Source organism: Canis lupus, chromosome 11 (genome assembly GCF_003254725.2).
Source record: "Canis lupus dingo isolate Sandy chromosome 11, ASM325472v2, whole genome shotgun sequence".
In the NCBI taxonomy this organism is placed as follows: domain Eukaryota; kingdom Metazoa; phylum Chordata; class Mammalia; order Carnivora; family Canidae; genus Canis; species Canis lupus.
The window spans coordinates 37,873,287-37,888,434 of NC_064253.1; the positions used below are offsets into that span (position 1 = coordinate 37,873,287).

Below are 15,148 nucleotides of genomic sequence, written 5' to 3' on the forward strand. Positions count from 1 at the left end.
TCCTGTAACTGAAGTAAGGTAAATTTCAGCTCTTATTCACAGGGGCCTGGGAAGTGCTAACGCTGAACTTGAGGTGGAATGGCCTTGATTTTTCTCGGCCTCCACACTTTAATATTTCTTTTTTTCCTTTTTTGCCTTCTTTGAACTATTGAGACTTTTTTATTATACTTTTCTGTCCATTGGTTTTAAAGTCATATATCCATTGCCATTCTTAGTGGTTATTCTAAATCTCAATATGCATACTGAAAGGCTAAAGTAGTATCTGTACCTGCCTATCAAACAATTTAGGTCTTTTATAACATTTTAACTCTAATTACCCTCCTTCAAATTTCCATGCCTTTGTCATCAAATGTTTGGGCTCTGTTTTTATTAACCCCACAGGTTAGATGTTTTATATAGTCAATGCTTTATATAGTCAGCCTATCTTTATTAACACCACAGATTAGATGCTTTATATAGTCATGGTTTATTTAGATATATTTGAAATATTCCATTTTCTTTGATCCCTATTCTTTCTTAAATCCTAGATATTCAAGGCTCATCTTTTTTTGTCTGGAGTACATCCTTTATAAGTTCTTTCAGAGAGGGTTCAATGGAAATAGTGAATTTGGTTTTCTTGTTGTTTGTGTAAAATATCTGTATTTAGTTCTCTTAAATATTACTTTTACTGTGAAAATAATGATCTCCCCTTAACACTTTGAAGTGACCTTCAGTTGACCTTCAGTTGCTGTTGAGATGCCAATTGTCATTCGAATTGCTCTTCCTCTGTTCTGTTACTGCTTTTATAATTTTACCTTTATCACTGGTAATCTCAAGTTAGCTGATTAATATAACCACTTATTTATCCTGTGTGATTTTCATTGGACTTTCTGGTGTGGGATTTGTATTTTTAGTTATTTGAAATTATTTTTCCAAGAAAATTCTTTGAAAGTAGTTTTCTCACACTTTGTATATCTTTGCTTCTCTGTATTGTGTCTTCTGTCATTTCAACTCTTCCTTCATTTAACATGTATCTCCCTTATGTATCTCCCTTACTCTAATACGCTTTTTGTTCCATCTATGAAGTTTCCAAAGCCTTTCTGTATATTTCATTTGTGTACATTCCTTTTTAACATTCTTTTTAAGAATTTTCCTTAAGCATATTAAATTTGACTTTGTATTCTGTATCTGACCATTTTACCATATGAATTCTTTGTGTTTTCTTATTTTTACCATCTCCTTTTCTCCTTTCTTATTTTTTCATCTCCTCCTATTTTTGCCACCTTGTTTCCTCATGTGTTTTTTGATATTTCTATGTGCTTTCATGATTGCTGGAATTTAGGACAGCTTTTCTTATAGTGTGGGTTAGTATGTATACTTCCTGAGAGAACTTATATTTTCTTTTGAGGGAGATGAAGTTGGAATGGGCTGGTGATCAGCATGAATCAAGACAACTTTAAACAAAGTTCTTCAAGGTCCACTCTGTGTGAATTGTGTCCCAAATTCTCTTGAGTCCTGTTATTAGGAATTCTGTAGGAGACTTTACCCCATCCCTCACTGGCAAGATTCCTTATTATTTTTCTCTGTGAAGCTGAGTGCTTTTGTTTTGTTGATGTCATCCCATTTTATTTTATTTTTTTTAAAATAAACTCCATTGTTCACAGAAGTTTTAGGTTTGTGGCAAAATTAAGCAGAAATTACTTAAGTTTCCCATGCGCTTCTGCCCACCATGAGCATAACCTTCCTAACTATCAACATACTCCACTGGAGTGGGAATGCATTTATTACTATTTATTTACTTATTTAGCATTTATTACAATCAATTTACCTACATTGACATATAATCACCCAAAGTTCCACAGCTTACATTATGGTTTACTCTTCACATTGTATATTCTATGGTTTGAGCAAATGTATAATTTTATATGTCTACCATTGTAGTATCATAGAGGGAAGTTACAGTACATCAAAAATCCCTATGCTCTACCCGTCACTCCATTCTTCATAACCCAGAAACCACTGATTTTTTTATTATCTCCATAGTTTAGCCTTTTGCAGAAACTAAATGGGTTCCCCCAGCCCCTTTTCCTACTTTACTCTTTCTCTGAGGCTTTTGTCTTAGGGTCTTGGCATTGGAGGGAGACCTTGACCCTCTTCCACAATTTGTAGTCCAGAGATGTTATCCCCTGTACTCTGCTCTTATAGGCTATGGAAGTGGAAAGCTCCAAACCACCAGGAAACCAGCAGATCCCTTTAGGATATCCATCAATTTCCTCTCTGGATTCATGCTTTCTCATTGTTTTTGTCTCTGAGGAAAACTCCTTGCCAACTCAGCTGTCCATTTGACATTTTTTTAAAATTTTATTTTTATGAACTGTAGTATTTTTAGGTGTTCTGTAGGAGGAAGCTTCCTCAAAGTATCTAGTACTCCATGTTGTTGCATCTAGAAGTCCCTTAATCCAATCAGGGATTTGGCATAAATTTTGTGCCAGGCTCACAGTAGGCCCTTAGTAAACCAAGAATAAAATACAAGGTGGTAAGTCCAAGAATGAAAGTGCATACAGGGTGCTATAGCATCACGGAGGGAGTTGTCTTGCACAGGCTGAGGATTAGGGAGCTGTTGAAGAAGATGACCAGGAAGCAATACTTGAGCCTCAAGGTGTCAGCCAGGTGAATATGGAAGCCATATTGAATAAACTTAGCCAAGGAACTCAGCACTGAGGGAATGGTGGATATTCAAATGTAAAGTGTTGGGAGGTTGGAGAGAATTGGTAGAACTGAAGCTCTAGAAGAGTGGAGCTTGGTCAGCTCCTGCAGAAACCTGCTGAGGTATTTGTGGCATTACCATACCACACTGAACAGGAAAAATAGACTGAAAAAGTTCTAAATTATATTGATGGTGTGCAGTGTAAGAAAGCATTTCCATGGCTCTTCCCCTCACTGCCTTGTCCAGATTCAGGCTTAAAGGGAAACAAAATATGGGGTACTTGGGTGGCTCAGTCAATTAAGCTTTGTTCCCGGGGTCCCAGGGTTGAGCCCTGCATCAGGCTCCCTGCTCAGCAAGGAGTCTGCTTTTCCATATCCCTCTTTCCCTGCTGGTGCTTTCTCTCCATCTCTCACATAAATAAATAAAATCTTTTTTTTTAAAGGAAAACAAAATAGGAAGGGTGGTCATCTCTGTCTAGAAATTATCTTCTAATTCTGAATTGTCTGCTACTCTTCCTGTAATCCTATAACTTGATATATAGCCTCAGTACCTACCATCCTCCTTTAAATGGTAAGCATCACAAAGGCAGGGAGTATATCTGACTTTTTCCTGTAGCCTGGTATTTGACAAGTGTCTTTATGTTTTTTGAATATACATAATTAATAGTCATTGGGAATGACTAAGTAGAAAGCAGCATTTTTCATCCAAAACTACTCTAGATAAGTTGAATCTATTTGCATCCTTCTTTACTTTTACCTATTGCTGCCCACTGAAAGAATGGAAGTTTTACAGACAGAGGACAGGAAAATCCACTTTGGAGCAACATGCTCTTCAGGATGAGGCTGGTGCTGAGAGACCATGCTTTAAGTTTCAAAGGACAACCTGAAAACACTAGGTTTTAGGGGTCAGAAAATATATTTCTCTAATTCCTTTTTGGTTTCTTAAAATATGTCCATGGTCCAAGATCAACAAACTAAGAAGTATGAGCACATAGGAACAAAGTTGAGTGTTGTCATCCATTAAACTTATAACCCAGTAAATTTGGCACATGATATTGTTTGATTAGATTCATATGTTAAGGCATTCAGATAAGTCACTTTAATTAAAATGATGTTTAAATAACTGAATAAAGTAGTTTTAGAGGCAGCAAGACAATGGGAAAGGCAAACCTGGATGAAAAAAAAGCAGTCTGAGGTCCCTCTGAAGGCTCCCCAGAGCTGGGTAGCTCATGAATCGTTTCTCATTCTGTGGTATTAGAATAATAGCAATACCATACATTTGTTGAGTACTTACTATGAGCCCATATAAATTTAAATGTTTTACTTGTATTAACCCATTTATGTCCCATTTACCCACAAAACTATCATATGACAGTACCAGCCACCTTTTGACCAATGTAAATCTGGAGACCCTAGGCAGAGATAAACCTTTCCCTTTTGTTTAGGAGCTGACTCCTTTCACTGTGTTCTAAAAATGGAACCCAACAATCCAATATCAATGGCCGTAATGGGAATTTGACAAGAGAATCATTATAAGAGCAATGATGGACCTGTCCTTTTGGGCAGGGTAAAAAGGAACCTGGGATAGGAGAGAGGGCAGAGATATAATTAGTGGCACATGTTGGTCCTAGGCCCCTAGGAAAAAAGAAAGGGAAAAAGGAAGGAAATTTAGAAAGGGAACTGGGAAAAGATAGCAAACAACTTCTATGTCCTTACCTAAAGAGTGCCCAGAGGCATCAAGTCGTTCACAGTATTGTGTTACCTGCCTCCAAAAAGGATTGGATGATTAGATGCAGTGCTAGAAAACCCAGACAGCTGTCAGGATTCAGTGACAGCCAAAATGAAGCAAAGCTGGCAGGCAACATCAGGTGGTTTGTTAGAGACTGTGAAGAGAAGGTGAAGCAAGAATGCTGGGGTCTCCCCTCTCTTTTTTTTTGTGGGGGGGGGGGGGGTGGTGGTCTCCTCTCAATTGTCCAACATGGAATTTATCTTTGAATTGCTCTAGACAGTGTCTTTTTCCATTCTTCTTTCAAGTGACTGGCATAAGCACCACATGCTCCAGAAGACAATTTCGGTCTTCATATTTTGTCCTTTGTAATATGTCAAGCTTTATTACCTTTTGCAATAAATAGAAACATAGTGAAATTGTTACACAACAGGCCTGAGCAATAGTAACAGTTTAGGTATTTACCTGCTAAAATGTTCCCCTTGTACTAGTTTTTCCTCTAGATCTGACTCTCCACCACAGATATTTTGGTAAATGCCATCTGAAAATAACAACAACAAAAACTATGTAATTGTGTGTTTATAAAATGAAATTGTCTGCCATGTTCTAAAAAAGATTACAAATTGCCACTTCAAATATGCTAATTTAGAAGGGGTGGGGGAGGACATTTATTTTAAACTATAAAAAATAGTAAAAAGGGAGAAATGCTGATTTAAGAAAAGATACTGCTAAATTGGAGCTAATTCAAAGAAAGGGACTAAAAATAATAAAAGGCCTCAAGGAATGAATATTTTCAAAATTGAGAGAATTTAAGAGTCTAACATGACAAACTACAACCAGTCCTACAAATACCTCTGGGGAATTGGATTCCAAGAGTCTGCATTGTTCAAAGGAGAAAAAATAAAAGCACTGAAATAAAAGCTACCCAAAGGAAAAAAAATGAACTTTTAAAACTAAATGTTTTAAATGTTTTTACTTAGATCAGCTCTCCGATGCCTGGAGTCATTAAAAACTAGCCAGGCAAAGCATTTGTTTTCAGATAACAAGCTCTAATCAAGTAAGTAGGGTGTGGTTAATGATTTATTATATCATACATTTTGAATCTCTTATGTCTGGACCTGAATAACACACTGGAATGGTTTAGAGCTATTTTATATACCTGTAACCAGTATTCACTTAGTAGGCATAGAGTAGGGCACACCCAAAGCTTGAATAAACTAGAGAGTTCCATATTATTTTACAGGGTCACAAATCTGTAAAGATGTTATTTTATGGAGCATAAACCTGATCCATAGTAAAGCATTAAAATGGTTAATGATTAATTTTTGTAGGGATGTATTTCCCTTAAATATATGATTTTCCAAGAGTGTTGACAGTTTGGAAGGAGAATAAAGAAAATCTGCAAATCTTTTACACTAGGAAAAAAAAGAGAACAAAAACAAGGACTTTAAAAATATATCTTGTATATATGAAAGTCTAGTGTCCCAAGAAAGTCTGTTGGCATTTTCAAAAAGGAGGAAGAATGAGCCAAGAATGGCCTCTACCTACTATAGCACCACCCTCCAGAATCGACCCCATTTTCTGTTCTTTGCACTCACAATGATGTGTTAGAGATTTAAATATTATGCTCTTGAAATATAATAGAATTGTCTCCATACAGACTGTCTAGACAGGGAAGGGATGTCTGTTTAATTTCATTTTACGTAGCAGCTAACAGTCTTTTACAAATAAATGCTTTTGATGACGATGTTGATGTTACTATAAGCAGGTGGCCAAAATTTGGGGGATAAAGCTTGATACCTTTACATTAGCACTTTATAGTGCATGCATATAACATGGAGTGCTATATAAAATTTACAAATGTCTGGCTATTTATTGAATAATAAATAATTTCAGCACATTTTATGTTTCTTAATATTACCTTGTTAAATTTGTTTATGTGGAGGAGGAAATATCAATCTGCCTATTCAGAAAACAGGCTAGAATCCCTACTCACTTTTCCTAGTGTCTGAAATGCACAAGTATTCTTGTACATTTGTATTTTAAAGAAAAAAATTAGATGTCCCATGAATGAGAAAGCTATCAAGAATTAGATTTCCTGCAAGATTTGAAAAAATAGAAGTGGAGTTTCTACAATGAAAAATAGCACCTCTGTTCCATTTATTTAATGTTAGACACTCATTCTTTCAACATATACTTGAGTCCTCGTGTATAAGAGTGAGCCAGTCAAAGATTCCTGTCCTTCTGGAACTTATGCTTTAGTGGAATGAGACAGGCAATTAAAAATGAGCATGATAAAGAAGTAAATTATATGGCATACTTGAATGTGATTAAGTGTGATAAAAAAAAAGACCAAAGTTGAGAGGAGAAAGAGGAATCGGAATCAGTAGTGGGAGGGGATATTGCAATTTTACAGAGAGTACTGGGTTTAGGTCTATTTGAGAAGGTGATATGTGAGCAAAAACTTGATGGAGGTGAGGTAATTATCCATTTGGAATCTGAGCAAAGAAAATGCCAGGCAGAGGGAGTAGATAAGGCTTGTGTCCTAGGGTAAGAGCATTCCTGTAGTGTCCAAGAGAGAGCTGGAATCCAGTGTGGCTGGAGCCAGGTGAGTAATGAAGACAATAGGAGGTGATGGGGCCAGATCTTCACCTCCATCCGAGATGAAGATTTTGTCTTTTAGCTGAGTGAAGTGGGGAGCCATTACAAAGTCATAGCAGAAAGTTTACACAATGTGCTTTATGCTTTAATAAGCTCATTCTGGCTGCTGCATTGGCAAAAGTCTCTAAGAGAGCAAGGGCAGAAGACAGGTGATTAGTTAGGATACTATGGTGGTAGTGCAGGTAACATGATGGTGGTTCACACTGGGTTGTGGTCAGATTCTTCATACTTTGTCTATATAACCAATCTTTCCAAATGGATTAGATGTGTCAAGGTTGACTCTAAGGCAGTGGGTCATAAAGCGTGGTCATCAAACTAGTAACACCAGAATCACCAGGGAACTTGTTAGAAATGCATATTCTTGGACCTCATGGGGTGAGATCTACTAAATCAGAAACTTTGGAGGGTGAGCCTCTGCAATCTTGGGTTTTTCACAAGCCCTCCAGGTGACTCTGATGCATCCTCAAGTTTGAGAACCTGAGAAAAGGGTAGAGTTGACTGTGACTGGGCAGGCTCTGGGGAGGGAACAGATTTGGGCAGAGGAAAAGGATGAGGGGTTCAGATTTGGACATAGGGAGTTTGTGATGTCCTCAACATCCAGATGCTAAGGAAGCCCTTGTATATTAAAGCCTGAAGCTCAGGAGAGGAATCTGAGTTGGAAATAAAAACTGAAACATTGGTTATGTTTCAGTACCATGTGAGATGGTATTTCATCTTTTTTTTTTTTTTGATGGTATTTCATCATAACTCTGGGTTTTTTATGTGTTTCCTTATGATTATCTTTGTAATTTTAATTTTTATATTTTATTTCATTTAAAGTTTGTTAATATACAGTGCAATATTGGTTTCTGGAGTAGAATTCAGCGATTTATCACTTACATACAACACACAGTGCTCATCACAATAAGTGCCCTCTTTAATACCTATCACTCATCTAGCCCATCCCCTACCCACCTCTCTCCATCAACCCTCAGCTTTTTCTCTATCATAAAGAGTCACTTATGACTTGTTTTCCTCTCTCCTTCCCCGCCCTTCCCATATGTCCATCTGTTTTCTTTCTTAAATTCCACACATGACTGAGGTCATATGGTATTTGCCTTTCTCTGACTGACTTATTTCACTTAGCATAATACCCTCTAGCTCCATTTGCATCATTGCAAATGGCAAGATTTCATTCTTTTTCATGGCTGAATAATATTCCATTGTGTACACACACACACACACACACACCACTCCTTTATCCATTCATCAGTCAATAGACATCTGGGCTCTCTCCATACTTACCTGACAGGGGAGATACCATTTTCACCTTAACTTCGAATAAAAGAAGCAGAAAGCCAAGTAATAGAGACAAAAATATATAAACGAGGCAGCCTGCCATCTACTTAAGTGTGCTAAGAGGTTTGAGAGCTTTGGGAGTATGTTTTCCAGAGCCTCCATCCATTTATTATGAAGGAAACTTGTAATCTTTTTCTATTTTACCATGTACTTTGAGAATTCCTAATGTTTCAAGGGCAAAACTTAGAACTAGTAAGATTCTCTAAAGTCATCAAGTAGCTGAGAAATTTCTATCTATGTTTTTATCATGAATAGCAGTCCCAAATTGCTGGCAAATGGAGCAAATGCAACTAAGCAACTCTGTTTTCTTGCATAGCAACTTTCATGAGGAGTGAGTGCTTAGGGCAGGGTGAAGGAGAAAGAAAAGATTCAGAAGAACAGTGGCAAGATAGGGAAGTACAGTAGGAAGCAAAGATTTTTTTTTCCATTACTACAGTTCATGTGGCCACCCAAATACACTTTCCAGTGTTTTCTTGATATTATCAAGTATGAATAGTGTCTCTGTAAATAGAACCACAGAATCAGAATATGGCACTCATATATGTTCACTGAAACAGCAAAAATTAGCAGAGAAGGCCAACCAATGAAGGACAGAGGTAAAGCAGAGACATGTCCCTCTGGAAAGAAAATGTCTTCTTTAAAAAGAGAGAAAATACAGAAAAAGTCATGCTTCTCCTGACACTGAATCTATATCTTCTGTATATTTTTTCAAAAACCATTTTAAAGGCCTTTCAGACGTTCCCACCTTAACTGCTGAGATAGAATCTTTTACATTTCACCCAGTGAGTAAACTCTGGAAAGCCTAACTCTCTTTCATCCCACAATGTAATCTGATCCACCTATCATCATCAGGGGACATCTGGGATCCATCTTATCTTTCCCACTGGCTAGTTGATTAACCAGAAAGTGTTTTGAATTGGATTCATCTATGGCAGAACTCCACGGACTTTATGAATTATAATGGGAGCAAATAAAAGGTCAGACTATATTTCTGTGCTTTTAAAGGAGAAAACTCTGCTATGGTTCAGAGTGACTGCTTAAAAATTGGAAAACTATTATATTGTATTAGTGGCTAAATACAGTAACTCATGGGATCATCTGACTATTTAAAATAAAATATACTTTTTTCAGAGTGAGGAAGTCCTAACTCAGGAACCTGACACACAGTTGTCAATCCACAAGCATACGACAGTTAATTGGAAATAGACAGAAGGCCAGGGAAAGTGTTCGATTGCTCTTTCTTCCTCCATTTCTACTAGATGGTATTTCTAGAGACATAAGAGAGGCTGGAAGGGAAGGATCTTTAATCCAGTGCATCCTTCTCACACCATGTTTTTTGCCAGGTTCTTGTGTTTTGCCAGGGGCATGTGTTTTGTTCAGTTAGCCACTAGAATTTTTGGTAATTTTCATTGTTTGTGTCATTACTATCTATAAGCCAGGTTCAGTGCATAAATATATAAGTAATTGATTTGTTTTCTTCTTTGTTTTAATTATCCCCATTGAAAATTCATGATTTCTACTACTAAGGCTTTATATATACAAAATCACATTGCATATATCCAATACATGCTACATTCAGGAAAACCACATCTCATGGGCAGCACTGATGACCTATGGTATCATAAAGCATATTTCCAGAAGCTAATATTTCAAGGAGGATGACCAGGATAAGACATTAAATATTTTCCAAAGCAATTAGGACATCAGTTTCCAAATCTGATTTCTAAGAATATTAGGAAGGATGGTGGTCTCTTGAACCAAATTATAATTAAAAACTAAAAATTTTGTACACGGTGGATCTCTATACAAATGAGAGCTGTTCTGTTGCAATTATTATGATCATACTGGCGGGACAAGAAGCTGTGATGACTGTGCTTGAGTTTCCATTCCTGCAGCTGGGTGATCCCAGATGTATCAGGGGTTCAATGAGGGTCTTGAACTATGCTTGAGATGTTTTGGGTTCAACAAAGAAGCTTTTGCCAAATCCTTCTTCCCTTAATTTTTAAACATGTGTATTTCAAGGGAAATTTGATTCATATGTTTCTGATTCATTTACACTTAAATCATCAAAATGTTATTTTGTAAGAGCTATTTGATGTCCAAGAAGCTTTCTGAACCTGTTTTATAAGTCCTCTTAAGTCCTTTTTCTTAAAACAGGAAGTTGCATTTTGCCAAGTACAAATAAACTAAAACATTAAAAAGGTTCAAGTTCAGTTTCCAACTCTGAACTCCAGGTTTTAAGTACATTCTCAATTTAGCAAAATGTATTTTCCCACCTCTACAAAAATATGGGTGGAAGAAAAGACAGTGATGATAAAAATGAATAAAGGTATTCCCGAGCATTTATTTTTCTTAGAGACATTTCTCCAGTTGTGAAAGTTTATAATATCTATAAAAGGTATTCTTGCAGCTGTTAGCTAAAGGTGGGTTGAGAACAGGACCATCAGTCTGCTCCTTGATTCTCTGTTGACTGTGTCACAGAAGAAAAAAACCTAAAAGTGTTAATATTTTAACTTTTTACTTATTTTACCTTTGAGTGCCTTTGAGCCTTATTTATTTTAGAAAGATGGGAAGACTCAACACATTTGGTCGAATAGAAGGGACTCTAAGAGGTTCTGCAGTTTTATGTCTGTACTAAGACTATGTAACATCAATTTAAAAATATAACTGACACTCCTCTCAGAATTGGATAAATGCAGAAAATGATCTCTGGTTCATACTAAGAGGTCTCTTAATTATATACTACTCTCATGACTTTAATGCAGAGATCATTCAGCCTGACCCTGTAATTCCCTTACAGCTGATTCACTTTCATTTCTAGAAAAGGGAGGAAAAGGTTAATTATGAGAGGGGTTGGTGACCATTCTAAACAACTTACCCCAACTTTCTGCTTTCTTTTGTATTACTGAGAAATCAGGTGATTCTTGGGATGACAGGTATGATGCAACTGAAAACACTTCAACATCATTAATAAGGAGTGCCTCAGTTGATTGAGCATCCAACTCTTGAATTTGGCTCAGGTCATAATCTCAGGGTCATGAGATCAAGTTCCCTGTCAGATTCTGCACTCATGGGGGAGTCTGCTTGAGATTCCCTCTCTCCTTCTCCCTCTGCCCTGCCTCCCCCACTCATGTTCTCTCTCTCTCTTCCTTGCTTTCTCTCCTTCAAAAACAAACAAAAAATAAACATTATTAACTAACCTATCAGTTCTGCTCTGGGAGCTCACATACAGCGGCCACCAGGGAAACATGCTGATCATAGATAGCAGGTTATTTTAACAGTCTCTGTTGTAGCTCAAATGGGGGAACTTTAGGAAGAGAATGTGTAGACTGGCGGACAATGTTCATTCATAGGTTTATTTCAAGACAGAAGTAAGTAAGTGAGGTCTAAGCAGAGACTGGTAGGATTTGTAAACAAGTTGTGGTCTTGTTTTTAATGTGAGCGTGTGACAGGTGACTGTTAAAAATCTGTCTTCACTCTTATTTTGGAACACATGGTCTGAAAGGAGCTAGTATTAAAACATTTAAGTTCAGAGAATCTGTGTTACCAATATACAACTAACCTGTTGTGTGATTCATAACATAGTTTTGTAGGGTGTGGTTTTTGTTTTATTTCTCATGATGAATAACTATCACAAGAGACAAAGTATAACACATGCTTATTGATTGATCTTTAAAAATTTTAAACTGTTGCCTATCATTTACAAAATTAATAAGTAATGAATTTTAATTACACTTTTCTCAGGCAATATTTGAAATCACCTAAGCTTCATTGGGTAGTGATGGGTATTATATTTATAAACTATTTTTTCTTTAATACTATGTTTTCATTCACTCTAAGAACATATATGATACTAGCAGTAAACTACCTTTGAGATGTTATATTATATTTTAAGCTATTTTATGTTCATCTTAAGTAAGTGTTTAAGTGCTTATCCACCATCTTGCCTAGAAAGAATTTATGCTGCTCCAAATATTAAAATCTTATATGCTACTTAATGGTACCACTAAAGTTTGGGGGAAAAAAGTCAGGAATTCCATTTTATGAAATAGAGTAATACTATCCTCACAATGCTTCTTTAAATGTAAAGAGGTTTTCAGAGAAAGAAACCTTATTCTATGTAGAGCCCTCAAAAATTATGATGTAGTAACCAAGACATGCTAAAGGCCACATCCAAGCCTCTATTTGAGATTTTTCAAAATTATAGTTAAAACCTTTCAACACATGGATTCTTTTTTAAAAAGATTTTATTTATTTATCTGAGAGAGAGAGAGAAAGCACCAGCAGGAGGAGGGGCAGAGGCAGAGGGAGAAGCAGGATCCCCACTGAGCAAGGAGCCCTATGTGGGGCTCAATCCCAGGACCCTTGGTCATGACTTGAGCTGAAGGCAAATGCTTAAATGACTGAGGCATCCAGGTGTCCCAATAAATAGATATTCTATAATATCCCATAGTAAATCCTAATCTGAACACGTGGAGAATGAAATAAATGTATCCAAAAGCCTTTTCGAGGGATAGGTGATGCTTGCCTTTTTAAAGTTGAGTATCATTTGCTTTCACTAAAATGTGCTTTAGATAATAGCCATCATGAGTTATAGTTTTAATTTTAAAATGCCCTTTATAAAATATACATTTAAAACATTTTTATTTTCCACTGGTCTCTGCCAATGTGATTTAAAATTTAAATTCAGAGGATCTCATAATTCTCCAGCTTTTTCTCTTCAGTGGCTTCATTGAATAATCATAGTAATAGCTACCATGTACTGTCTTCCTTATGCCAGTATTTAGCTGACATAAGCCCAGGAAATTCTCACAGTGACCTTGAGGGCTGAGTAGTATTATTACCTCTCATCTGAACAAAAGGAAACCTAGTCTCAGAGAGACCCCTCTATCACAGCCTTGCTCCCATCTGAGAAGTCCAAACCTTTCTGCTCTGCTGTGTTGCGAAAGAAATTAAGATATAAATGCTCTTTTCTCTTTTTTGTCCCCCCATATTTAATTCTAGATGCTGTGCAAAGTTTTGTACAAACAGTCCTACAAAAATGTTTGAATGAAATTATCATAACTTTATGCTGCAAGTTGCTATAGTATTGTCATAGGTTTCATTATTAGAACTGAAGGCAACAGGCATGTTTTTCGACTAACCCTCTGGCTTCAGTAAGTTCTGCTTAAGTTACACGGAAATCAAAATCGTATTTCATTGTAGAGGGATCCATGGATGATTCAACATCTTTCAGAAAATATATTTCAGGCTGACAACTTTCCCAACTAATATCAATTAGATCGATCTCAAGTTGGTGACTTTTCCATTTATTTCAATCCAAAAATATATTTCAAGGTGATTACTTTCTCAAATCTTTACACTTTTCACAGCCAAAGAATCATATGATTGATTCTCAGATGTTATGGGAGTGTCCATCTGTAACAATCAGGACATTTGTTTTGTTGTCTAAGATTTTGACAACCCACATAGCTGCTCCAGTTTTCTGTTTGGGCTACCCTCTTAACCTGTATGTGCCTCCTTCCTTTCTTTTCCAGGACTGCCCACCAGAAGCAGGCGATTTCCGAGCTCAGCAATGCTCAGCTCACAATGATGTCAAGCACCATGGCCAGTTTTATGAATGGCTTCCTGTGTCTAATGACCCTGACAACCCATGTTCACTCAAATGCCAAGCCAAAGGAACAACCTTGGTTGTTGAACTAGCACCTAAAGTCTTAGATGGGACTCGTTGCTACACAGAATCTTTGGATATGTGTATCAGTGGTTTGTGCCAAGTAAGTGCTGACTTCTTTCCATTCTATTTTTCCAGAGGGTCCTAGTGTCTTTGAGTAAATAGCCTTTGGATAGTCCTGCTATCTCAATCATCCAGCTTTACTTTTTCTAGAATTTATAAAGGATGATAGATTTGAAAATTGAGGTTTACTTTCAGGTGAAACTATAAATGTTATAGTTTGTGTTAAGGAAAAGAGGGCTAGAATTGTTTTTTCATCCTTTGAGTCTCAGCTGAATATGAAAGGCTAAAAGTTCTTGAGTATGTGTGTCACTTTTGTATTAGACTCCGAAATTACTTCTACCTTGGTTGTCACTGAAATGTATTTGTATGTGCCTGTGGGGTGTATGTGTGTGTCTGTGTGAAATTGGAGGCATCAATTTTCATTTACTTAGAGTTGCTGAATCACTTGGGTAAGATTTACTCTAAAATCTCCAAGTAAACTCTGGGCAAACTTATTTCTTCATTATTGTAACTCTAATTTTGTTGAAAGCTTGGGCAAACTAATGAAAGGCATGGCAGTGTGAGTTAAGGTCAGATTTCATCCAGGCAAGTCTTTAAAATAGGGATAGTGAAGACGTTTGATTTCTGGTGTCAATTTATCAGTTAGGTGTGGGGTTAGTAAAAAGAGAAAATTGGTGTATATGATGTATTTGCCAGCTTTATATTAAAATCGACTCTGGATTAGGATGACTAGCCTAGTTTTTGGAGCAAGCAGCTGCTATAATTTCCTGTGTGCTATACTTGACCATATACTTTTTTATTTCACTAAGTACACATTTTGAGGATCTTTGCCTCTCCCAAAACAATACTGTTTGAAATTTTTCTCTCCTCAGAATCTCTAATAGCTAGCAATAAAAGAAAAAACATAAAATATATTTCAGTAATTTGTTGTTTCAAATCCACGTTTGTTTAAAACCTAAACCTATGTTATATTTATTTATCTGAATATTTATATTCAGATATAA

At 36.5% G+C, this 15,148-nt stretch overlaps 1 protein-coding gene across 4 annotated transcripts in view; it reads left to right on the plus strand.

Moving 5' to 3' along the window:
* The window catches only part of ADAMTSL1 (ADAMTS like 1), an 873,193-nt gene that overhangs the window by 566,425 nt on the left and 291,620 nt on the right, over window positions 1–15,148 (plus strand). For all 4 annotated transcript variants that reach the window (XM_049116156.1, XM_049116157.1, XM_049116158.1 and 1 more), the window contains one exon: window positions 13,948–14,184. In XM_049116156.1, the coding sequence (XP_048972113.1) occupies window positions 13,948–14,184 (237 nt within the window). The remainder of the gene's footprint in view (window positions 1–13,947; window positions 14,185–15,148) is intronic.